This window comes from Doryrhamphus excisus, linkage group LG7 (genome assembly GCF_037039965.1).
Source record: "Doryrhamphus excisus strain RoL-2023G ecotype Guam linkage group LG7, RoL_Dexc_Guam_v1.1, whole genome shotgun sequence".
In the NCBI taxonomy this organism is placed as follows: domain Eukaryota; kingdom Metazoa; phylum Chordata; class Actinopteri; order Syngnathiformes; family Syngnathidae; genus Doryrhamphus; species Doryrhamphus excisus.
The window spans coordinates 5,147,470-5,173,907 of NC_136363.1; the positions used below are offsets into that span (position 1 = coordinate 5,147,470).

General features: G+C 39.8%; 1 protein-coding gene across 2 annotated transcripts; it reads right to left on the reverse strand.

Moving 5' to 3' along the window:
- Positions 1-5,316: 5,316 nt before the first annotated feature.
- prdm1b (PR domain containing 1b, with ZNF domain) lies at positions 5,317-19,349 on the reverse strand. Of its 2 annotated transcripts, XM_078791937.1 has the most exons (7): positions 19,059-19,349; positions 18,595-18,925; positions 14,600-14,719; positions 13,424-13,664; positions 9,413-10,326; positions 9,215-9,343; positions 5,317-6,215 (listed from the first exon to the last, which is right to left on the reverse strand). In XM_078791937.1, the coding sequence occupies exons 2-7, from the start codon at positions 18,763-18,765 to the stop codon at positions 5,655-5,657; spliced, it is 2,136 nt and encodes a 711-aa protein (XP_078648063.1). In that variant the 5' UTR covers positions 18,766-18,925; positions 19,059-19,349; the 3' UTR covers positions 5,317-5,654. The 2 variants fall into 2 exon arrangements, with proteins under 2 accessions (XP_078648063.1, XP_057902796.2); XM_058046813.2 differs by lacking the exons at positions 14,600-14,719; positions 18,595-18,925; positions 19,059-19,349 and adding an exon at positions 13,812-13,987.
- Positions 19,350-26,438: the final 7,089 nt, after the last annotated feature.

Below are 26,438 nucleotides of genomic sequence, written 5' to 3' on the forward strand. Positions count from 1 at the left end.
CACCAAAAACAATATGTTTCATCTTCTTGTATTTTTGTTGCCTGTTTCCCAAGTATATTCGTGCGTGTGTGAATTTATTAATTTACATTTATTTGTAGAAAGGCATTTTATGGAAGTAAATAAATTTGCTTGTATTCATTTACAGTGCAGTCTTGACACGTCCAATATGGCGGCGTTGACGTACTACTCAGCGCTTGTGCGCAAGTGCAGCAACTCTAGTTAATAGGCATGCAGTTACCATATACAGCCGCTAAGTAGCGCTAAAAATACAAGTAGGTTCAAGTCTTGATAACTTCATTGAAGTTTTGAAGAGATGCGATTATACCCTAATAAATTATAATATAAGAAATGTTTAAAGGATGAAAAATAATGTATAAATAATCTAAAAATAATGTATACAAATGAAATAGTAAGTGAATTGAGAGGCAGACGAGCTGTGCTATGCCGGATTCATAACAATTATTATACAGTAATTAAGGTAATAATAATGTCATTCATGAAGCTGCAATCTCCTTATGTAAACATTAAGGCCTTTTGGAAATTATGCTTTTGTTTGTTGACCTTTCTTTTTAGATTTTTCTGTCATATTTCTCATGGAAAAGTAAAATAAAACTATTAAAAAGTGAATTAAGTTTTCACTATAGAGAAAAATTCATACATTTATCCAGCATATAATTAGTCACTGTTACACTCATTCATTTATTCATTCATTTTCTACCGCTTTTCCTCACAAGAGTCGCGGGGGATGCTGGAGCCTATCCCAGCTGTCTTCGGGTGAGAGTCGGGGTACACCCTGGACTGGTGGCCAGCCAATCACAGGGCACATATAGACAAACAACCATTCACACTCACATTCATACCTATGGACAATTTGGAGTCGCTAATTAACCTAGCATGTTTTTGGAATGTGGGAGGAAACCGGAGTACCCGGAGAAGTAACCGTTAACGGTTTTCATTGTTGTTAATTCATTGTTAAAATTAAATAATACAGATTTTTAACATTATTAGAGCCTTGTAGACATGAAATAGCACCCCTATAGTCACCTTTACACTTAATAATGAGACATAAATGTGGAGCTGAGTAGAGGGTGGTTGTGAGGGGTGACTATATTGACAATTTGTTTATTCGCTATTTTCATCATGTATTATTTATTCTCTCAGAAATGCATCAAAGCTAATGTAAAAGTGTTCCTGTTTCATGTCATGACAGTAAAATGTAACATCATACAGCTGTCACAGTTTCAGAATGAATGTGTCAAATCCAAACGTGCTTGGACCATCATATACCATTATAGCATTATTTGCGTACACTAAAATACAATGTTAAAAGTAATTTCCCAGACAACAAAGCAATCCCCGGATTGTAAACCAAGCCATAATCAGGCAGGTAAAGCGTCATTACATCTAAAGTTAAGAGCCAAGAATGTGCACGAGACAAGGAAACGATTGTGAAACTACTCTAGTTCCTTTTCTGTGTTCTTCCACTCGCTCGATGCCGCTCACCCTCGAGTGCTGAATCACTCTTTGTCACATCAAAGATGAGGATAATTCATTAAAAGCCAACGCACATGTGAATCATGTGTCCCAATAGATTGCCTAATCAAATCTGTCAATTTCCATGCTACGTCGACTATAATAAGCATTATTGTTACATTTTGTTGAGGCGACATATAAAAAGTAAAATCTAGATTTTTGTACAACATAGTTTTCATATGATTCTGTTCTCCTCAAATATTTTGCCTTGGCCTTGGCCCTGAGAGGAGACCCAGTGGAGAGACTAGGTCTCTCATCTGTGGAGAGACTAGGTCTCCCCACTGTGGAGAGACTAGGTCTCCCCACTGTGGAGAGACTAGGTCTCCCCACTGTGGAGAGACTAGGTCTCCCCACTGTGGAGAGACTAGGTCTCCCCACTGTGGAGAGACTAGGTCTCCCCACTGTGGAGAGACTAGGTCTCCCCACTGTGGAGAGACTAGGTCTCTCCACTGTGGAGAGACTAGGTCTCCCCACTGTGGAGAGACTAGGTCTCCCCACTGTGGAGAGACTAGGTCTCCCCACTGTGGAGAGACTAGGTCTCCACTGGCCTGGGAATGCCTCAGATTCACCAGGAGAAGCTTAGCTTTGTGGTTCAACAGGAACTATTATTAGTCCAAAATAAGAATATAAAAAAAAAATCGTACATATCTGTTGCCTAAATTAAGAATTATCATGCATAGAAATAAACTAAATAAACGAAATACACTAAAATACAAATAAGACGCATTCAAAGATGTTATGATGATATGTAATGCTCTACATTGGTCACAAGTGTTCAGTGAGACACCCCGGCAACTGAACTCTGAAGTCCTGTCATCACTTCCTGTCCACCCCCCCACTCATCTACTCCAGCATAGTAACACATTTACAGCAACACACAGGAGAATTATTCTTATTTGTGTCTTATTTATGTCTTATTTTTACTCACCTGTATACACTATTCATTATTTTTTTGGACTAAGGCCCATTCATCATTGCACTAAAATTAATATATCTGCAATATGTCTGCAATACATATCTGCTCCTGTGCAATATTATGTGTATATCTTGTATATTTGTCTTTTTTTACTTTACTTATGTATACTTTTTTTTACTTGATTATTGCACTGAAAGGAGAATCTCTCCAATATTGTTGTACATCTTGTATAATGACAATAAAGGCCATTATTTTCTGTTATTTCTGAATCTATATTGTTGTGTATTTCTTAGCGACTTTACATCATAACACATAAAAAAAATAATAATTGTTATTGCAATGCTGAGGAGACAGATATGAGGTATAAGTGTTGCTGCTGTTCGCCCATGCAGACTAAAAGGAAATGTCACTTTTTTTTTTTTCAAAACGTGAGAATGAGAGGTCATTGCACTGCAAAAGAGAAACAGGAAACAGAATTACTGGAAAGAGAAAATTTTGAATTTGATCAAAAAACATGACTCATGGAAGAAAGTACGTTTTTTTGAACACCTACACGTATTTGAGTATGAGTATGACTTTGTGTGTGTGTTATTGTGTGTGCCTTATTCCAGACATTTAACACTCGTGAGACAAATGCAGCTCACAGAGATTACGAAAGCGTTGTTAGATGTTATTAACATGATCATTAAGTGTCATTATAAGTAATCATGTTTTCAGTTTTTAAATCTTCTACTCCTACTTCCTTGTATGTTGGAATAACATGTTCTTAGCGCACATTGAAATACTTTGATATTCTAAATTTGAAGTCATTCACTAAAAAAAAATATAATTAAAAAAAGTAAAATATAGGTATGTTTCAGGAAAATATCAGTTTTCAACAACAACAAAAAAGCATAACTTTCACTTTGACACACATTTATCCATATAAATATTTAGGCAAAATGTCTACCAATGTTAACCATGTAAACAACACACAAAAAGAACATGTTTTTTTGAGAACTATAACACCATTAATTATTAAATTTTTTTTACATTAGGAAGTGATCGAAGGCTGCACGTTGGTCGAGTGGTTAGCGTGCAGGCCTCACAACTAGGAGACCCAAGTTTGATTCCACCCTCGCCCCACCACTACACCTGTAGGGGTGTTATTTCATGTCTGTAGGGCTCTAATAATGTTAAAAACTGCATACAAAATGTCATGAACAGGTTTTCTATGCTCTAACTATGACAATTTACTGAAATACTGAAATGAGGTATCGCGTAATTTCAACCACCCTTTTGCATGATGTCCCAAATTTTTCGGTACACATGCATATGTTTTGCTTTTTCTTAGGCTTTAATTCAAAAACCCACCCACACCGCAACTTCTCCGGGATTACAGGATGCAACAAAGTGGCTTCATGCAAATCAATTAAATTTACAACAATGAAAATTGTTAACGGGGCTGCACGGTGGTCGAGTGACGTGATTGGGCAAATTAGTTAATTCTGTAGATAAGTTTTTTGAGCATGCTGGAGCCTACCCCAGCTCTCTTCGGGCAAGAGGCCACACTCACATTTATACCTATGGACAATTTGGAGTCGCCCATTAATCTAAAACCACACCAAAGCGGAATCGAACCCAGGTCTCCTAGCTGTGTGGCCAGTGTGCCAACCACTTAAACACCATGCGGCACCTATTTCATACAGTATATTATATATTACATATATACAAATCCATCTTTGTGCGAAAAATGCGAATAACTGTTGAAATGATATTGTATTGTATTGTATATTATATATTGTGTGAGTGTGCATGATGTGTTGCATAAAGACAGGAAAATAGACATGAAATCAAGGCAATCCAAAAGCGGTGAAAAATTGATATTCAAAAATATTGTGGAAATTTTATGTTGTTTTTGTGCCTAAATTAAACATTTTCAAGCATAAAAAATTGCAAAATGAATAAAAATACAAATATAAGGCCTTCAGAAGATGCATCCAAAGACACTCTGAAGATATGTAGTATTCTACACTGGTCACTAGATGTCAGTAAAGACCCACAAACAGCAGAATTATGTCGACTTGTGCCCCCCTCCCATCTATCTTACATGGATTTTTGCTATTATTATGTCTACTATATTGGTAAATACATAAGTAAAGGTATTCATAGTGTTATTTTATGTTTAGAGGGTTCTAAAAATGTTAAAATCCAAATTCACTCGTCAATTGATGGCTGATTGATAAATGATTGATAAATGATGAATTAGTATACATAAGAGACCATCGACAAAACCAAGCTGATACTGCATATAGAAACAATATCTTTATTGTACTACATCATATAAAAGTATAATCAAAATAGTATCTCACAATATAAATTCTTACAATCTCAAACCTGCTTCCAAAAATTAAAAAACTACATGGTTGTATAAAAAAAAAACTAGAAAATGATGACATGTAGTACATGTGTAGTACATGTGTAGTACGTACATATACATGTGAGTTATTTTTTGCTTCACATGCTTAAGGACAAACATTGTGCTGTTTTGTTACTGACTCCTAACGTCAAGTACTACCTGAAAAAAGGATTTGGATTTAAATGATGTACAATAAAGCTTTGCTTATTCAAAAATTGAATCCAGTGTGACGCTACAAATACCGACTTTATTATCATTCGGTATTTTTGGGCTAGATAATTGGACCGAATAAATCAAGAAAATAATGCTCATAATGTTTTGGCAAAGTATCATTTAAAACACAATTGAAAGATACCCGATTTTCCCTTTTTTTTGTAATAAATAAATAAATTAGTCATTAACAAACGGGAGGTTATTTGTGCCATACACAGAACACACATAATAAACTATACTTATACTGTTCCTGAGCAATTTTACTATTCATTAAATAACTAAAAAATAAATAAATAAACACAACTAAACTGTTGAAGAAGATAAATTAACACAACAAAAAGTCTACCTGAGTGAAAAGAATCGACTTCACAGCTTAAAAAGTTCCCTCGTTCTCCATCTTTATGTAACTCTTTGGGAGAGGAAGTACAATCACAAAGTATGTTCCTCGTTCCGGTCTTTGGAATGCTCTTCTTTTGGTTGTCTCGTGGTTTTCGAACCCCTGCTGTGTTCCTCATCAACAATCATAATCAAAAGGCTACATTTGGCGACATCTTTAAAAATCTCCTTTGTTCATTTTCGATAGTTCCGATAGTCTCACTGGCGCTCCGACTTCACTGTTGGCCGTTTGTGGAGATGCACAACGCTAGCTCTATCCTGATAGGTCGTGGTTGTGTGTTGGGAAGCGGGCGTTTGTCCGACAACGGTTGCATTGGTAGCCGCGGTGAGAGCTTTTAGTAAAAGCGTGGCTTCCTTCTGGTCCTCCTTGCCGTCGCCTTCCAAAGTACGAGCGAGCCATTTCTCTACGGCTTCCTCCACTTGTGGCGCGGACGCCGTTTCCGAGAGCGAGTCGGCTTCCTGGCTGGCGTCGAAACGCTCTAATATTTCTTTCATGTGTTCGGGTGAAGGTGAAGTGGAGTTGGCGCGGCAGCAGCTGCGTTGATGGATGCGGAGGGAGAAGTGATGGAAGAAGGCGTGGGAGCAGAGCTGACAGTGGTACGGGCGATCCCGGTTGCTGTGGAGACGGCGATGCAGCTTCAGGTGGATGTATTGAGTGAACTTGGTGCTGCAGAGTTTGCACTGGTACGGTTTTTCCCCAGAGTGGAGTCGGAGGTGAGTTTTTAGGTTGCTGGTGCTACTGAATCGCTTTTGACATACCTGGTAAAAAAAAAAAAAAAAAGAATGTTAGACTGGGCGGCACGGCGGATGAGTGGTTAGCGCGCAGACCTCACAGCTAGGAGACCAGGGTTCAATTCCACACTCTGCCATCTCTGTGTGGAGTTTGCATGTTCTCCCCGTGCATGCGTGGGTTTTCTCCGGGTACTCCGGTTTCCTCCCACATTCCAAAAACATGCTAGGTTAATTGGCCACTCCAAATTGTCCATAGGTATGAATGTGAGTGTGAATGGTTGTTTGTCTATATGTGCCCTGTGATTGGCTGGTGACCAGGGATAGGCTCCAGCGACCCTCGTAATGATAAGCGGTAGAAAATGAATGAAGGAATGAATGAAAGACAAGTCCTAAGTAGTATTCTGGTCAGTGAACAAAAGTTCTCCTCCCCTTCCGTGTGGAAGTGGTACTTTGCAACTTACGTTGTTCTTCTTACCGGCTCTTTTTGATTCATAAATTGTCTATTTTTGCAGTTAGTTTGCAGTTTTTGCAGTGATTGGCTGGCCACCAGTCCAGGGTGTACCCCGCCTCACGCCCGAAGACAGCTGGGATAGGCTCCAGCACCCCCACGACCCTCGTGAGGAAAAGCGGTAGAAAATGAATGAATGAATGTTAGACTTTGTTATATAAAATAAGGAAAAGGGCAACATTTATGTTGGGATTGCTTAGGATAAAACTTGGTATTGCTATTAACGCAGTACTTTTGGAAATTATGTTTTTGTTTATTGACCTTTCTTTTTAGATTTTCTGTCATATTTCTCATGGAAATGTAAAATAAAACTAATAAAAAGTGAATTAAAAAAAGAAAAATTCATAAATTTATCCAACATATAATTAGTAATGTATGACGGTTGCATTACAGGTTACTATAGGGGTGTTATTTCATGTCTTGAGTGCTCTAATAATGTCAACAATTGTATTTAGAAGGTAGTAAACAGTTTTTTTTATGCTCTAACTGCAAAAAAAGACAATTTATGAATTAGAAAGGGACAAGGAGAGGAATCACACCCTAGCGGTATGAGTACACCCCTCCCAAATATTTAGTCACATGACATTGTATTCATAAAAGAACTCTTTTAAAGGCAAAAAAAAAAAAATGAATGTTAGACTTTGTTACATAAAATAAGGTAAAGGGCAGCATTTTTGTTGGGATTGCTTAGGATAAAACTTGGTATTATGTTATTAACGCAGTAAGGTTAGCATTGTTATTCCTTCTTTTCAAAACAGACGTTCTTAAATAGACCAGTTCTGGTTGACAGCTCCCACACCCACATTGTCTTGTAAGCAAACAAGCATGAAGATGTTTCATAGGTTTTCTATTGGCTGAGTGACAAACAGTAACCAATGAGCAATTACAAGTATTATTATGAAGTGTATTCAATGCATACTACCTTGCAATTTTACATTAGTCACAGTGACAGTTTAAGGCAAGGTCCCTTGGAACACATGCTAACCTTTATATTATGTAAATCTACCTTCCACGGCACGAGTTTGTTTAGCTCCTCCCATGTCAATGGAGAGACATTAGCCACGTTTACATGGACACAAATATTCAAGTTATTTGCTCAAACGGAAAAAATCTAACCTCGTTCCAAAAGAAAAGTGCCAATCCGAATGAATATTCCTTTCCCCAATCCGATTGAGGTATCTTGTACCCGCTCAAACGGAAAGTTATCAGACTGCGTTCTTCTTCGTGGTGTTTTTTTCTTCTTCTGTTGTTTATTGGCGGTTGGCAAGCAGCTTTTTCGTGTGCATTAGCGCCATCTGTGGAAAATAATCTAAACCCTTCTATACGCCATTCACAAGTCCACTTTTATTAAAAAAAGAAAATATCTATATCTATATAAAACATGTGCCGAGCTTAATTATAAAATATTAACAAGATTGAACTTTTCCTGGGGGCGGCACGGCGAACGAGTGGTTAGTGCAACCACCCTCTACTCAGCTCCACATTTATGTCTCATTATTAAGTGTAAAGGTGACTATAGGGGTGCTATTTCATGTCTACAAGGCTCTAATAATGTAAAAAATCTGTATTATTTAATTTTAACAACAATGAAAACCTTTAACGGGTTGCACGGCGGTCAAGTGGTTAGCGCATAGATCTCACAGCTAGGAGACCAGGGTTCAATTCCACCCTCGGTCATCTCTGTGTGGAGTTTGCATGTTCTATGAATGTGAGTGTGAATGGTTGTTTGTCTATATGTGCCCTGTGATTGGCTGGCGACCAGTCCAGGGTGTACACCGCCTTCTCGCCCGAAGACAGCTGGGATAGGCTCCAGCACCCCCGCAACCCTCGTGAGGAAAAGCGGTAGAAAATGAATAAATGAATGTATGTAAACAACAACTGCACGGTGAAGGAGTGGTAAGCGCGCATGTCTCACAGCTACGAGACCCGAGTTCAATTCCAATTGAATGAATGAACTTTTCCTGTTCCCGGGTGCGTTCTTTCGGCGAATGCTGAGATATGGCGTAACCCGCAGCTCGAGACGTTCTTCAATTTAAAAGAAAATGGAGGCGAGCAATCGGCACTGGACTGCTGCGGAAGATTCAAATTGAATTTCAAGACTGGATGAAGGAAAAACTGGGAATACGGAGTTATTCCAACAAGTGAAAGAAAAACTGGAGGAAGTCGGTATCACGTGATGTTGGTGTTTACGCTTTACTGGGCATGCCCCATTGACTATTCTGGTTGATTATAGCGGCGCATGTAGACACGCTATTGGAATATTCCTTTCCATGTATACCATTGCTTTTGGAAAGGTCATTCGGAAAGAGGAAAAACTCCTCATGTAAACGTGGCTAGTGACGAGTTTAGGGCAAGGTCACATTTTTTTTATGCCCTTGGAACACATGCTAACCTTAATATTATGTGAATCTACCTTCCATGGCTCAGGTTTGTTTAGCTCCTCCCATGCTAGTGGAGAGACATAGTCTCGCCAACATGTCCTGGGTCTTTCCCCGTGTAACTGACATTTTCAACATACCTGACACTCATGTGGCTTCTCCCCTGTATGGACGAGGTGATGCTTCTGTAGATGAGCCAACTGAGTGAAACTCTTCTTGCACAAGCTGCACTGGAAAGGTCTCTCGCCGCTGTGCACTCGGAGGTGAACCTACGATGACATAATTGAAATTAGATGTGATGATTTAAGTGTATATTAATTTAGTGGTGGGGTCATTACCTTGAGATTAGACAACTGTCCAAAGGTCTTTGAGCAGATGTTACATTCATACTTGATCTTTCCGTTCTGCTTCTTTAGCGGGTAGGGCAAGGATTTGTGTCCGGGTCGATTTCGCAGCATCAAGTTTCCTTTGGTAGTATCCAAGGTCAGGTTCATTGCCTCTTCGCAGTTTGTGGAAGTCTGTTCAGGCGAAGCAAGCTGGCTCCTCGGTTTGGGAATGGGAGAGAGTTCAGGGGTCGCCGGGGCTCCTCTTGGCGGGGACACATTCGGGGTTAGTTCTTTCAGACCGCCCTGTGGAGACGGAGGGTAAGGGAGCGACATTGGAAGTAGACTCGGGGTGCTGATTGGAGGGTACGGGAGCCCATCCGTGCCCAGATAGGTGCCGTACCGGAGGGATCCTCTTGATGGCAGCATTCCGGGAAATGGAGGGGAGTATGACGGGAGGAGAAGGCGAGGATAATGCGAAGCGTAGGGTTGAAGGAGCTGATAGGCGGGCTGGAGTGTTCGGGACTGAGGGTAAAGCGGATAAGATGACACCAGCCCTTCCTTGTGGCCGTAGATACCATGGAGGTGAAGAGGTAGGCTTCTGTGATCAGCTGCGAGGGCGGGGTGATGTTCTGGAAAGTACGGAGGATTCAATCCAACGCCTCTTTGTTCCGGGCGTGGGGATGGAATGAACCCACCATGCTCTGGATCTCTTTCGATCTTCTCCTCCTTTTCAATCTTTTTACTGAAGTCCATGATTTGATCGTCAGGAGTGTCAGGAGGGGTGTCTCTCCCCAACATCTCCACGTCCACTTCTCCGTCATCGTTCTTCTTCTCTTTCGTCTCTTCCTTTGCTGTCTCCTTGAGCCACAAGTGCTGAGTTACTTGCTGTTTGGTCTTGTCTTGATCATCATCCATATTTATGTATTCTGTGAGACACAAATTAAAAATAATGAGTATTGGCAATTAAGAGTGTTGAGAAAATATCGTTTTGGAGATATATCGTGATACTTCATTCCACGATACTGTATCGTGGTACTTCTCCGGGTACTTCGGTTTCCTCCCATATTCCAAAAAACATGCTAGGTTAATTGGCGATTCCAAATTGTCCATAGGTATAAATGTGAGTGTGAATGGTTGTTTGTCTATATGTGCCCTGTGATTGGCTGGCCACCAGTCCAGGGTGTACCCCGCCTCTCTCACCCGAAGACAGCTGGGATAGGCTCCAGCACCCACACGGCAGTATCACTCGGATACTGTGAACATCCAGCAGCAACACAACATTTTGGCATGACTACTATTTTGATGAAAAATATACTGAACCAGGGCTGCACAGCGGCCGGGTGGTTAGCACACAGGCTTCACAGCTAGGAGACCCGAGTTCAATTCCACCCTCGGCCATCTCTGTGTGGAGTTTACATGTTCTCCCCGTGCATGTGTGGGTTTTCTCCGGGTACTCCGGTTTCCTCCCACATTCCAAAAACATGCTAGGTTAATTGGCGACTCCAAATTGTCCATAGGTGTGAATGTGAGTGAGAATGGTTGTTTGTCTATATGTGCCCTGTGATTGGCTGGCGACCAGTCCAGGGTGTACCCCGCCTCTCGCCCAAAGACAGCTGTGATAGGCTCCAGCACCCCCGCGACCCTCATGAGGAAAAAGCGGTAGAAAATGAATGAATGAATGAGTGTGACTCTGTTAACAGTGACTATAGGGATGTTATTTCATGTCGAGAGGGCTCTAATAATGTTTTTATGTTCTAGCTCCAAAAATATTAGATCTTTTAAATATGGAATCCTAATTAATTTATCATGGTCGGGTCTTTTATTATTTTGTCATATCATTTTACCCGTGGTTAGGTCATTTCAAAATAAAACAAGCTTGCTTCTACTGAGTTTCAATAGGTATGAATGTGAGTGTGAATGGTTGTTTGTCTATATGTGCCCTGTAATTGGCTGGCCACCAGGCCAGGGTGTACCCCGCCTCTCGCCCAAAGACAGCTGGGATAGGCTCCAGCACCCCCGCAACCCTCGTAAAGAAAAAGCGGTAGAAAATGAATGAATGAATGAATAAAGAAGACATCATTAGCCTCATCGGCCATTCCTTGACAGTCCCCGAGTGATGGAAACACAACTTTACTTATCTTACTTTACTTATCTTCCACGCAAATAAATCTTATCATATATAATCATCATGGTTATTTCCCATCCATAGAGCACGAGTACACGTCAGGACATCAGCAACCACCCACACACGGCACTCCCTGTGATGGTAAATGATAGTATTGACTCATAGACATAAACCCATGCAGTATAGGTTTCTGTTTGTCAATTCCAGTAGTGATGCGGACGTGAAAGAACAGCTTGGTGCTAAAGTGTAAGCGATGTGTCACGGCACGTATCCGCCCTGAATAACCCTATCATTTTGTATCAGCATATTTCATCTCACATCACCTGTTGGCGACTATACCTGCTTTTCCTCTTGTTTAACAAGTGATAATATGACTGTAGTTAAAATTCTTCAGAGTATGTGCCGTGCCTTGAAGCAAAACCGGATTGTAAAATAACCAAGTCCAGTCCAAGATGACAAATGTTGAGCAAACATGGACTTTGTAATAAAAACCAAAGTGGATGCTTTTAGGACTTTTACAATGTAATTACAGTGGATGAGTATTAGTCACGAGGTTGAATCATGCAATGGAGGATCAGTAGCTCCTGTTAATAGCATTTTAAAAAAATGACTCATCAAATATTTGGTTCCTTTCAGTAAGCCAGACAGGAAAAAAAAAAAAACAGCAAGATACCAGGCAGAGATAACATCCAACAATGTGGCTTCATTTGCTTTGAAGTAAAAGAATTTTCCAACCAATCACGATCAGTGAGTCACTGTCACGGACCTTTAATGTTGGAAATGTTATCAGATCCACATGGAGGGGGGGAATATATTGTATTTTCTTTCCAACTGATGATCATCAGGTAGCTTTCACTTTGTTTTGTTCATTCTTTAGCAAAATGAAAATCAATTAAAATTGATTATAGCGGTGCATGTAAACAGGAGATTGGAATATTCCTTTCCATGTATACACTGTTTTCTGGTACATCATTCGGAAAGAGGAAAATCTCATGTAAACGTGGATAATGATTAATCGGTTTTCCAATTATTATTTGACAACTATATTGTTTGTTTTAGTTAAAAATGTAAATATCTTCTGATATGTTCCCCTTTTTTTCTGATCTTCAGATAAATTCGACGAACAAAATAATCATTAGCAAAGAGCTCAAAACAAACATTAAAGAAACTGAATGGTTGTGTATGATTATGACTCAAAGCACCACAACATCATTGCCAGCATTGCTGGAAGAATATAATCAGATTTTTCAATACACCAGAAATTAAAGTTACCCAGCCATCAGTGTGCTACAGTCAACGTTAACCATGTTGCCCAAATATCACCAATTTTTGGAAGAGGGCATGTAAAACTATGGATTTACGATTTTGGGTTACAGTGTGACTTTTTCATGCGAGACGCTGTATCTGGGCCACCTTTGTGAAAGATTTTGTGTTTAGGGAAGATATGTATTTATATAAAATCATGTTGGTAGAATGTAAAAAAAAGTCATTACCAAAAAATGGCTTAATCCAAGACCCCTGGTATCGGAGGACTGGCTTTGTGTGATGAACACAATACACAATATGGAACTATTGACACGTATATTGAGGACTGAAGAAGATATATGTGGAGAAAATGGGTGAAATGGACACTGTTCACAGACAGAAACCAAAGAAATGACTCAAATTGCACCATGACAAGGAATGTGAAATAACTAAATTGTATACTGTGTATGTCCAGTGCCCCCTTCTTTTTATTTTGAGTTTGTTTGTATTAATGTTGATGTTTTGTTAATTAAAAAAAAATAATAAAGTATAAAAAAATAAAAATAAAATAATAATAATTCATAATTAATTCTAAATAATAATAATAATTAATTATGTACCCCATCATCAATATCTCATTCTCTTGAACTCACCGTGTTTGATATTATCCTGTTGGCTGCACAACCTCTGGGCGAATTCCTGGCTGTACCACACGAGCAACTCCTGCTTGGGCTCCACGGGTCGGATGGTGTAGAAGAAGATGTCCCGACCGTTCTGGCAAGCCACCAGGTTCTGTTCGGCCAGAGACCTTGCCGGGTTAACGTAACGCATCCAGTTGCTCCTGTGGACGTCATAGCCATCGACAAAGTTCTGCAGCTGCCCGTTGCTATAAATCTGCCAAAAGAAGATTAAATTAAAACCAGTCTTATGTAAACGCGTTTAATTTTTGTGTGGTATTGTATATTTAAAAAAAAAATGCGTCATAATAAATAAATTAAATTAGGAAATTAAAAATATAGTTATAAAAAAATAAATACGAACATTCACCCCTTCCATGTACAGTAAAGTATCCTGTGTCCTCTTCTGTTTTATTACAGTGTATTGTGCTCCTTAGTTGTGTGTCGTGGGTGTTGTTGCACTCCTGTGTGTGTTTTCATAGTATTTGAAGCTTGTAGGCGTGGTCCACTGTGTTGCTGTGTCACTCTCTCTCTCTCTCTCTCTCCCTCTCTCTCTCCCTTTCCCTTTCGTTCTCATCAGTGTCAGGAGTCACCAATGTGTTTAAAAAAAAACAAGTGGCACACATACAAATCTGCACACATGTACGTGACTGGTGTCAGCGGTGTCACACTTCCTAGGAACGTCACACTTTCACTATTGCGCATACGTTTACAGGAAATGTAGCCGGAAGGGAAATACTCTTGATGGGGAAAAGACTTTATGGGAATTTACGAGGTAGGAAACGAAATTTTCCAGAGTGACACAAACCATGTGTTGACAAGAATGAGAAAAAGACGTACGGGACCTGGGGGGGGGGCATGAGTAAGCATCCCAAGTGTGTATGTTAAACAATAGTCCCATCCTGTGTGTGCCAGTAAACTTGTGATGAGTTTAAAGTTGTGTGCCATCGGTGGTCACGAGTTCCTCCAGCTAAAATAGTCCATGGGAAAAGTATTTGGTTTCCTTACTTTGTACTTTATACACAAAGGACTCCATGTGACTGACATAGATGATTCAGAGTCCCTGATTGGTTCCATTTCTTGTAAATTTTAAACTTAAACATCTGACTTTAAAGACCAAAACTGAGGTGTCAGTGTATTTGCTGTACTTACCCTCCAGAAGTATTTTCTGTTGGCCTGTTTTGGGACATTGTCTTTGGTGTAGATGTCTCCTTGTAGGGGTCCAAATCGGGTTCCCTGTGGGATGTACTCTTTACTGAAGACCCCAATCACCTGAAAAAAAAAATTTGCATTCAAACTTTGCAATAGTGACATGATGAAATAAAATTATTTTCATTATTTCCTGATTTGCATCATGTTTTGTAGTGCGTATACACGCATGTTGACCATTACAGCACAGAAGCCATGTTAAAACCTCCAAGGTGACCTACTTTGGTCGCTAATGACTTCATGCAATCAAGGGAATTACACTTTCTCTCACCTACTACTCCACTGATCCCTGACCTCTTGTCCACTTAACGTGACACACATCGGAAAGAGACAGTTGTTGTTTGACCTGCTGTTTGTTAACACTCTAACATACTGACTCTCCGCCTGTTACGATGAATTAAATTAATAAATTCACATAAGTGTATGAGCGTCTGCTCTATTATATTGTAGTACACGGGCAGAAGAGGGTTCACTCTGCACGTGTCGGTACGCATTGGCTTTATATGATATAAACACATAAGAGTGAACATCCTCTCAACGATTAAGCATCTTCGTGGAGGCAGGGCTACACGGAGAGCTAGCAGTTAGCAAGCAGACGCGAATATGAATAAAAGTACAATGTTAAAACCGAATGCTACAGTTCTGGTGTGGAACATACGTAGACTTCTTTCCGACTGTCAACGCTTACTGACGCTTTTGTTCGGCGGATGAATATGAAATATGAAAAGAAACAGCGCAGAATGGTGGAAGCTTGTAATGCACAGGAAGTGTGGCGATATCTTTAGTGTCCCTCCTGAGCTGCCGTAGTGGTGCATTCAAGCACGTTAAGATGTCGTGGAGTTTGTCATATCCAATGTATTACACAGCTCTAACATGACCCCCATAAAATAGTTTAACAATACACAACTTAACTGTGTATGCAATGATGACAGAATCACTAAATGTTAATCTTAATGATACTTAGGTTTTTTTTAAAAGGTCAAAATGATCGAATATCGGTAGATAATTCTTAATAATTCTTAATAGTAACCCATTTTCCCACTTTTGATTTGATAATCAAAACTGTGCATGGCAGGCTGCTTATTAGTCACATGACAAGGTTGGGGGTCACCCTTATGCAATGCACCCCCCCCCCAAAAAAAAACACAATGACACACCAACGGGCTGCAGCATCTGTGTCACACTTGTCCTAAGTGTCTTGAGGAGCTTTGTCTTCAATATTTAACACGTCCCACCTCCCCAACCCCATTCACTAACCCCCCATAAGTAAACACACTCTCTCTCCTCCTGCTATTGAGGAAACAGTCTTTAAAAGGATTATCACAACAACTTGTGCAAAGATCAGGGATTAATAAGAAAAATATGACCTGAAAAGTAAACACCTTGTGGTTGTTTACGGTGTTATTATTGGTGTTTTAAAAATGATGGCAGCAACAGGTCACTGAGGACAACGGGAGTATATGCAATGTGCAAGTGAGGTGATTTCTGCATGCGATGAACCGGGATGACAGGATGCATTGTGCTCCGCTGGCGTTGCGTGACTAACGAACTGCTGTGCCGCCGCGCCGCCGCTGCTCAACCGCTCAGGTTGGTGGAAGGAAGGCGGGGTGGAAACAAGGGTGGGGGGGAGAGGGATAGTGTGCGGAAGACTGAAATGAAAAGAGGTTTGAGCGTTCTCGAGGATACCCACGCGATCACCCACCCCCCACCCCTCCACCGCCACCCAATTTTTTCAAGAAATGGAAGTAGCTTGTGTGCCTGCCAGGTTCGGGCCTGATGGCTGGCTAGCGGCCTATCCCCAACGAAAGTTAATCATCTGGTTTTAACCTAAATCCCCGCCCCCCCCCTCCCTCTTTAACGCACACTCTCAGCATCAGCAGTAACCCCCCCACAGCCTCTGCTCCCACTAACTGGCACCCATATGCCACGTGTCTCTGCTTCGAGGGCACACTTCAACATAAAGACCCAAGGTTTAGGAAAATGAAAAATGGAGCATCACGAATCCCGAATCCTCGTGTTTTGCCTGAATGTGGATTGGTTTAAAAAGTTGTATGTGTTCCTTTGTGCAAACTTTTATGTTATCGTTTTTGTTTCAGCCCACAGATATTGGTATACATCTATCGATCAGTCTCTCTGGTTCTTTAAGAGTTAGGACACTACAAACAGATTTCTATATCTATATTGATGTATCCAACATCAATCACTTCTGACTTTTCATTCATTTTCTACCGCTTATCCTCACGGGCAAGAGGCGGGGTACACCCTGGACTGGTCGCCAGCCAATCACAGGGCACATATAGACAAACAACCATTCACACTCACATTCATACCTATGGACAATTTGGACTCGCCAATTAACTTAGTGTAGTGGAAGGTTACCGGGACATAATTCACCCCGGAACGATCGATAGGGGAGGGGATGCGACCCGGAGGGGTGGGCGCAAAGGACGGGGGTTTTCCGCTTCCTGTTGTGGTTGAGAAACAGGGCTTTCATATCTTACGTAGCAAAGAGTGCAAGTTAATGTTTGTAGGAAAAATTTAAAAGTTTTCTCCCAAATTCGACACTCCGCCTCAGACTCCAGTTCTTCGGCGCTTCACTAGCATGTTTTTGGAATGTGGGAGGAAATCGGAGTACCCGGAGAAAACCCACACATGCACGGGGAGAACATGCAAACTCCACACAGAGATAGCCGAGGGTGGAATTGAACCCTTAGGCCTGCGTGCTAACCACTTAAAATTGAATAAAAATTCCAGCCACAATCAAAAATATTATAGAATATTCGCATACGGGTGGAAAACTTTCAGATCAATCCCAGATTTTTTTTGTGTGTCACATGATCAGGTGAGTCAACAAGTCTTCCAACCTATATTGGTTTACTATTCTCATCCTGTGACTGACTGTGAAGTCATCCACAAACCAACACAAAAGGACTTTGATGATCAGGAAATGAGTCGCCCTTGTTTGACGGCAGTACGCTAAGAGTCCATTTAAGGAAAAGTGCCCGTGACTGAAATGTGTCAAAATGTAGTGTGTGTCCCCAAAAACAGTCTGTCATGACATGTATTGTAGAAGACTTTTTGAAGATAAAGTCTACACTATCAGATCTGCAACTGTAGCTGAATTGAGAGCAGTCAATGCACGCAAAAAACAACAGAATTTTTTGTGATTCCACTGGGCCAAAAGGGCAGTCAGTTTGAAAAAAGACAGTGGCAAAACAATAAAACATTGAGAAAATTCAACAAACGACTTGTTTATGATTATTGAAAGTGTGTACAGCTTTTTTTTGGCTTTTTTCTTAACAGGATTTCTCATCAGTATGTGGGCAGAAGATCCTATCACATATGATAAAAATAATCCTGTCATCTAAGTTAGAGAAGCGGAACACTGACAGAAAGTGTTGACCAAATTCTTACCGGGTCAGAAAGAGGAACGTGACAGCTGATTCGACCTCAAACATCATATACGATAACTAACTTTATATAACTGAATCAAACTTGTTTTTTTGTTTTTTTTATTGGATTTGGTAGCCAAACACTCAGCTGACTGACCTGTTATTGCAAATTGCCTGAGAGCAAAAAGCCGTAGGAGGTAAAGAGGGTGTGTGGGGTTATAAAGAAGTCTGACAAGGTGCGATAAGATCACCTGGTGGAAATCGAGTGGATTCCTGACGTCATGTGTTGTATTTAAATAGAACATAAAACCCCTGCATGCATTGTTTTGTTTCATCCATAGACCGTAAATTATGAGGAATTAAACACATCTTTAAGACTCTCCTTTGCCACTCTCAGACACAGATAAAGTCACGAGTCAGCAAATCTTTTGTTCGTGTTCGAGTAACCCAATGCAGACATCCCAACAGAATATCAAGTGAGTGTATTAAGTGCATAATTACTAATCATACAGTAGGGATTCAAAAAGAAACAAAAAAGTCTTTTACCTCGTTGTCTTTGTTGTAGTCAAAGGAGAGGTTGCGTGGAATGGAAGTCATGGCTTTGGGCAGGTTGAAACTCAAGTTCGACACTTGATCCGGTACGATGTAGGTACAGTTGAGCGCAAAGTCCACTTCTCTCCATACGCTCATGTCTCCTGATGTGCTATCCCCTTTCATTTTTCACAGTTAAAAAAAACAAACAAAAAAAAGACACTGCAGCTGTCAGATGAGCTTGGTTTTGGTTTGCTTTGGTATCGGGGAAAAAAAAAACTTTGGTTTGCTTGGAGCTCGGTCCCTCCGTCCGTCCGTCTTAGGTATGCTGGTTAAAGCTCAAGATCTGAAAAAAGAAAGACTGATTTTAGTTGATTTGAGATAGTCGTCGTTGAATTTAAATTGGCAATTGGTTCCCATAGCAACATCATTGTAGTTCAGCCTCAGTCTTTCTGAAGTATCTGAAAATAAATACTTACTTGTGCACATTCATTCAGCTGTTGGGAGCATCCTTTTCTTTGGTTAGGCCATCGTCTGACCTCTTCTCCTCTCGCTTAGATCCCGTGACCTCTCTTCCAAACTCTTCGCCAGAAACACTTGAGCCTGGATTGCGCCGAGCGTTTTTAGCCTGACAGCCCAGCCAATGGCGATCGGGGCGCGATCACGTGATTGAGCCATCTGACACACGACTGTTGGTTTTTCGGACAACAACATTAGTGACGTTGTACACTTGGCCAAGCGTGTTGGCTGTTGTGATGTATACTTACACACACACAAAGAAGAGATGTTAATGAATGAATAAAGGAGGAGCAGATGGCTGGCCTGTTGCCACTAGAAAACACACTCTTAGACTTTTGCTTGGTTTGGCACTTAATGAGCAATCTGCTGCCACTGTATCTCCTTGACCTACATCTCACTCAAGAATATATTTAAGTAACACCCCCCCCCCCCCATCCTCCCACTCAAACGCACATTGTATTCCATACTTCAATTCTGTCATGATACGTTATAACAATATAAGATCAAGTACTGTTTCACTTTTGTGTACTTGCAGATATAGGGCAGGTCACCAAAGTGCACAGGAAAAGACTTACGTGGAGACCTGTCTGGTGAGCGTCCCGTTTACTTTTAGATCCAAGCACGCACACTCTCAGCTCACCTGATGTCTAAAAATAACCACAAGGGTGTCGCTCAACCTAGTTATGGTGTAAACAAAAAAAAATCTTTCACTTTGTGCAAAAAATAAAAATATACTACGTTAGAGCTGCAGTTAAATGTTTTGCATGTAGTAATTTAAGGAAAATTTTTTTTTTTACTACTACTAGGTATAGCTGCACCAGATACATTTCATTTAAAAACTACTTTTGAGTTGAAACAAATGTTGGCAATATCAGACCGTGAATATTTTTGTATCATTACACCCCCAGTATATAATCCTTAATCTTAATTCTGAAGATTCACTCCTCCCCTCTGTCCTGTTGTCTGAACTCGGGTAGGAAATTGGCTGCCATATGGCGAGATTGCTTATTCTACAAGTGGAGTGTGGCTTGAGGGATGAGGGCGGCGGACCGGTGTGTGTGGGCGTGTGCGCAAGCTTACGTGTCGATGTGTGCGCATGTACGTGCATGTGTTGGGTCTTTCACTGGCTCGCGCCCGACTGGGCTAATTTCTCTAATTTGCAGACAGTCTAGGCTCAGGCTCAGAAGCTCAAGTCTCAACGCTCCAGTCGATTCGTGCACATCATATCCGGAACGCACAACCTGTCCAGACACACTTTTCAAGAGGGGAAACTTTTGTTGAGTAACTTGGCCTGACCACATAAAGAGGGTAATTAATGCCGCCAGACGAGATGAACGGATCAGTGAAGGAAAGACCTGAGGTCAGCTATACTGAAGCTGTCTGCGACAAGCAAAATAAAACAAAGGGATGCTGCTCTTGTAAAAGTGCAGTAAAGGGAAAGCCACCACCTGTTCCACCTCATGTTCAAGCCCAACATCCAGTTACAGACTGACAGTCAGCATAGTGTGAATGAAGAAAGTGCAGCTATTGCAGGCCTGTTGCCACAAGACACGGGACCCAATCAACAAATTGATGCATTGATCCTAACAAAGAGAGAAAAAAACATCATATCAACAGTAAAATATGGTGGTGGTAGTGTGATGGTTTGGGGTTGTTTTGCAGCTTCAGGACCTGGAAGACCTGCTGTAATAAATGGAAGCATAAATTCTGCTATTTACCAAAAAAAATCCCAGAACATCATACCAACAGTGAAATATGGCGGTGGTAGTGTGATGGTCTTGGGTTGCTTTGCCGCTTCAGAACCTGGAAGACTTGCTGTAATAAATGGAAGCATAAATTCTGCTATTTACCAAAAAAATCCCAGAACATCATACCAACAATGAAATATGGTGGTGGTAGTGTGATTGTCTGGGGTTGTTTTTGCCACTTCATGAGCTGGAAGACCCGCTATAATGAATGGAAGCATAAATTCTGCTATTTACCAAAAAAAACCCCAGAACATCATACCAACAGTGAAATATGGTGGTGGTAGTGTGATAGTGTGGGGTTGCTTTGCTGCTTCAGGACCTGGAAGACTTGCTGTGATAAATGGAAGCATGAATTCTGCTATTTACCACAAATAATCCCAGAACATCATACCAACAGTGAAATATGGTGGTGGTAGTGTGATGGTCTGGGCTTGTTTTGCCGCTTCATGAGCTGAAAGACCTGCTGTAATGAATGGAAAGATACATTCTGCTATTTACCAAAAAAAAATCCCAGAACATCATATCAACAGAGAAGTATGGTGGTGGTAGTGTGATGGTCTGGGGTTGTTTTGCAGCTTCAGGACCTGGAAGACCTGCTGTAATAAATGGAAGCATAAATTCTGCTATTTACCAAAAAAAAATCCCAGAACATCATACCAACAGTGAAATATGGCGGTGGTAGTGTGATGGTCTTGGGTTGCTTTGCCGCTTCAGAACCTGGAAGACTTGCTGTAATAAATGGAAGCATAAATTCTGCTATTTACCAAAAAATCCCAGAACATCATACCAACAATGAAATATGGTGGTGGTAGTGTGATTGTCTGGGGTTGTTTTTGCCACTTCATGAGCTGGAAGACCCGCTGTAATGAATGGAAGCATAAATTCTGCTATTTACCAAAAAAAAAAACCCAGAACATCATACCAACAGGGAAATATGGTGGTGGTAGTGTGATAGTGTGGGGTTGCTTTGCTGCTTCAGGACCTGGAAGACTTGCTGTGATAAATGGAAGCATGAATTCTGCTATTTACCAAAAAAAATCCCAGAACATCATACCAACAGTGAAATATGGTGGTGGTAGTGTGATGGTCTGGGCTTGTTTTGCTGCTTCATGAGCTGAAAGACCTGCTGTAATGAATGGAAGGATACATTCTGCTATTTACCAAAAAAAAATCCCAGAACATCAAACCAACAGTGAAATATGGTGGTGGTAGTATGTTGGTCTGGGGTTGCTTTGCCGCTTCATGACCTGGAAGACTTGCTGTAATGAATGGAAGCATAAATTCTGCTATTTACTAAGCAGTGTGAATGAAGACTGAATGAATGACTGCATTAGAGTTCAGTATCAAATAACATACAGTAAGTCAATGGGATTGTTGTTATTGCTTAAAAAGAGTAACAACACCAAAGACAAATGCCAAAAGCTATGAGGACCTTAATACACTGTACTTTCATAAACCTAACCAGGCACAGTTTCGGTTTCTCTTTTAATATATCATAACATGTGGCCCCCACCCTCCACCATTGCCGTCCCCATTTTGTGCAATCGCTGCCGTGAAGCATGAAGCGTAAAAAAAACCCCACAAGTAATCTGACACTATGATTGTTACTGCAATAACTGACAGCACCTACTTGTCAGTCCCTGATGGGTGTAATGGTACAGCTGCTGCCTTTTAAGGTACAGGGTGTTGGTTTGATCCCAACCCTATTTTTTTTTGTTTTGTTTTAAGGTTTTGCATAGTACTCCAACTTGTGATTGAGTGGAAAATGTCAATCTCCGATATAAAAAAAAGAATATGCACACTATCCATTACAATGCACATTTGTGGTGTCAAATGTGCAAAGAATGTTGCAGGCTTTCTTGAGTGTTGGAACAAGTGAGTCAGGCACAGCATCATTGAAAGGCAAGTGCAATATGCATGTCATGGTGACTGTTCAGTACAGTATAAGTAGTGAACGCTTTGATCATACGTCAGGAACTGAATTCATTTAGTTCTGAGAATAGTTCTGTTTAGTTCTGTTTTTTTTTTTAGAAACACAAACATGCCCTGGTCAGCATTGTTTTTCACTGGGCCATTAAATTAGCTAATATTATTGCATATATTTTAGTTATTTGCTCAGGAAGATGTGAATGTATGTCTTATTAAAGATCAGGGGTGTGCAAAGTGTGGCCCAGGGGCCATTTGTGGCCCACTGCAGTTTTTTTATTGGCATATTCTAAAGTTATAATTTAACAAGAAAACTAAACAAAAAAAAACAAAATTCAAAATATATATATATATTTAAAAAATGTGAAAAATAAATAACATCGTAATATGAATAAAAATCATTTTAGAAACATAATGGTGAAACATTAAATAAAAAAAGATGTTAAAATTATTACAAGAAACCAATTAGCCTATAATTGACATGGTTTGTGTCATTGCTAATGTTTAGATTCGGGTGTTGTTTTGTCCCACTGTGTTCGGTGGTCAGTGAACACACCGCAGTACGCCCAGTTGTCGCTTTCTTGCCCTTCATCCTTGTTCTACCCGGGCTGATGCTTTGTGTGAATGCATAGAGGTGTTTTTTTTTGCTCTGCGAGGCTCTTTTGTTCATTGGTGCTAACATTAGCATTCAAGCTAACTGTATAAACAACCAGCATCATGTTTACTTAATTTCCTTGTTGATTTTGTGTGCCTTTGGCTCATTATTATGTTTGTGTAATATGAGTTACGTTACTTTACTTATCATTTATTTGTGTATTTTGTATTCTATTTACTGTATCTTGTTAAAGTACCAATTGATTGATTGAAATATTCAAACAATGACCGATTTCAAGAAAGAGTACAAGCAGTCGATGTTTACAAAGTACAAGAAAGAAGAGTCTTAAATTACTGTGTACATAACTGTACTATCTCTACCACTGTTACACTTACTATGACCTTTGTGAATACCTTATCTGTACTGACACATTATGAAACTACTGTATGTTTCTGTCAAATATTAACCTTGTCATCAGTTATTCTATATTTATTGACTTATGTAAAATGATTATAAACCTTATATTATCAAATTTTTATCAAATTATCAAAATATTATCAAATTTTTCCATTTTTTTTTTAAAGTCCAGGGTGTACCCCGTAAAGTCAGTTGGGATACGCTCCAGTGTATTTTCCTCTAAGTGTAAAGGTTGTGCGTTTATTTCCACCATAATGAAAGTGAAAATGAACCAGCCAAGGTAACCAGTCAGTTTGTTTACAACTTCTTATCACGCAGGTTTTGTCCACCCCCTTTCCCTTTCTCTTTCTTTGGTGTGTCACGGGTGTTTTTACACTTTGGTCTTGGTAAACAGTGAACAGCTGATCTGCTTGCAGATCCTTGCATAAAAAAAGAGGATTATTATTGTTATCACACTCCTTTACAGTAATGAAGTAGTCAGAGTCACGTCACTTTTGCAGTGCCTTGTTGTTTACTGACCCTGGCCAGCCTAGTTGTGTGTCAGATCCCTTGAACCGCAGGGATAATCCTCACTGGCTGAACCTTAAATATGTAAGATGGCATTATTACATTAGTTGTTTTCCTAGAAGCATCTGTGTTTGATAAATCCTCAAGCCTCGGATGAATTGTTAGTGCATTTGTCAACACATTAAATTCATATGACTGAGTTTGGGCTCTTTATGGTTTAGAGAGCAAATGGATGCACATCCGCAAAGTATTTGGCATTCCCATTTTTGGCATATAAAATAGGGTTCCATTCCATTTACAGTTAAGGTGAAGCTACATTTGTTTACAATTCCTAACAAAGAGAGAAAAAACATCATACCAATAGTCAAATATAGCGGTGGTAGTGTGATGGTCTGGGGTTGTTTTGCCGCTTCATGAGCTGGAAGACCTGCTGTAATGAATGGAAGCATAAATTCTGCTATTTACCAAACAATCCCAGAACATCATACCAACAGTGAAATATGGTGGTGGTAGTGTGATGGTCTGGGGTTGTTTTGCCGCTTCATGAGCTGGAAGACCTGCTGTAATGAATTGAAGCATAAATTCTGCTATTTACCAAACAATCCCAGAACATCATACCAACAGTGAAATATGGTGGTGGTAGTGTGATGGTCTGGGGTTGTTTTGCCGCTTCATGAGCTGGAAGACCTGCTGTAATGAATGGAAGCATAAAATCTGCTATTTACCAAACAATCTCAGAACATCATACTAACAGTGAAATATGGTGGTGGTAGTGTGATGGTCTGGGGTTGTTTTATTTGTTTGGGCACATGACTTATAGTCTATAGTCACCTCCACACTCATATTACCCAATATGTTGGACATAATACCAAGAAATAAAATTTAAGCCATAACCATCACCTTTATACCAAGCTATGTATCAAACACTGTATCATTACTCTCAGTGATATCACCTGAAATGAGATGAAATCCAAAATCGTGCACCAAATTCTTGTTTTCAAAAGTACTTGAAGATTTTGTGCGGCCATTTTGTCTGATTAATTTTCCAAATGTAATAGTCTGCCTGTAACTGGGGTACATCCAGATAAGGTGTGTTGTCAAGACAATTAAATGTCAACAAGCACCCTGGTCTTACCAAAGCAATCCTCTCATTTCATGAAGGAAAAGTAATACATGGCATCTATGGGTCATATAGGTCAATATATATAATCTATGGGTGGTTTAAAGCACAAAGGCGTTGCTTTAATCTTGATGTATAGTAATCTATTACAGAGAGAAATGCCATAAGATTTGTTGTTTAATTTTTACATTAAATCCTCTTTTGCAATCTCTCTAAAGATTGGTTTAATGCAATACATACTGAAAAAAAATAGGATGCTATTTCTTCTTGTAATGTTTCCTCTCCTAATTATTACCTTTTCTGTAATATTTTCCAAAATATACAGCTTCTTTTATTGTTTTGTTTCTCCTGATACTACATGTTTTTTTCTTTAATATTTATGTTTTTTTTTTAATTAGATGACTTAATGTCTTGAATGTACTTTTGTACAATTACTGCTATTTTTTCAGCTTTCTTGTAAAATTATATTTTTGGAATGTGCTACAGGCCACCAAAAACACACACAAACAAAAATAAACAGCTGCAAGCCGCAAATGGCCAAGCTTTGGACATGTAATAATCATAATAATAATGGATTTAATTTTATGTATCACTTTTCTGGGTATCCAAAGTACAATGAAGTATTAGGGCCGAATTGAAAAAAAAATTAATAATCTGAGATTTCGAGAAAAAAGTTGTAATTTTACAAGACTAAAAACATAAATCTACAAGACAAAAGTTGTAAACTTACAAGAAAAAAGTTGTTAATTTCCGAGAATTAAGTTGTAAATTTACGAGAAAAAATCATAAATTCATGAGCAAAAAAAAGTCGAACATTTACAATGAAGTCATGTAAGAGAAAACATTTGTGAAAAAAAAAGTTGTCATATTATCTTTTCCCAAGGCCAAAGGTCACATAAGTCCCCTCTTTTATAGCTGTCCCAGGCAATGCCTGAAACATAATTTTTTTTTCTCGTATGTATGTGACCTCAGGCATGTGTAGGGGAAGGAATGGCTTGACATGTTATTTAGTTTGTGAACTGCCACG

Bases quoted from the DNA above. Each gene is read 5' to 3' on its own strand.
- prdm1b (XM_078791937.1), bottom strand. From the start codon at position 18,765: ATGAAAGGGGATAGCACATCAGGAGACATGAGCGTATGGAGAGAAGTG. The intron at 9,344-9,412 runs GTAATGACCCCA...ATGTCATCGTAG, and splicing joins GACAGTTGTCTAATCTCAAG to GTTCACCTCCGAGTGCACAG. The intron at 6,216-9,214 runs GTATGTTGAAAA...TTTTTTTACCAG, and splicing joins AGAAGCCACATGAGTGTCAG to GTATGTCAAAAGCGATTCAG.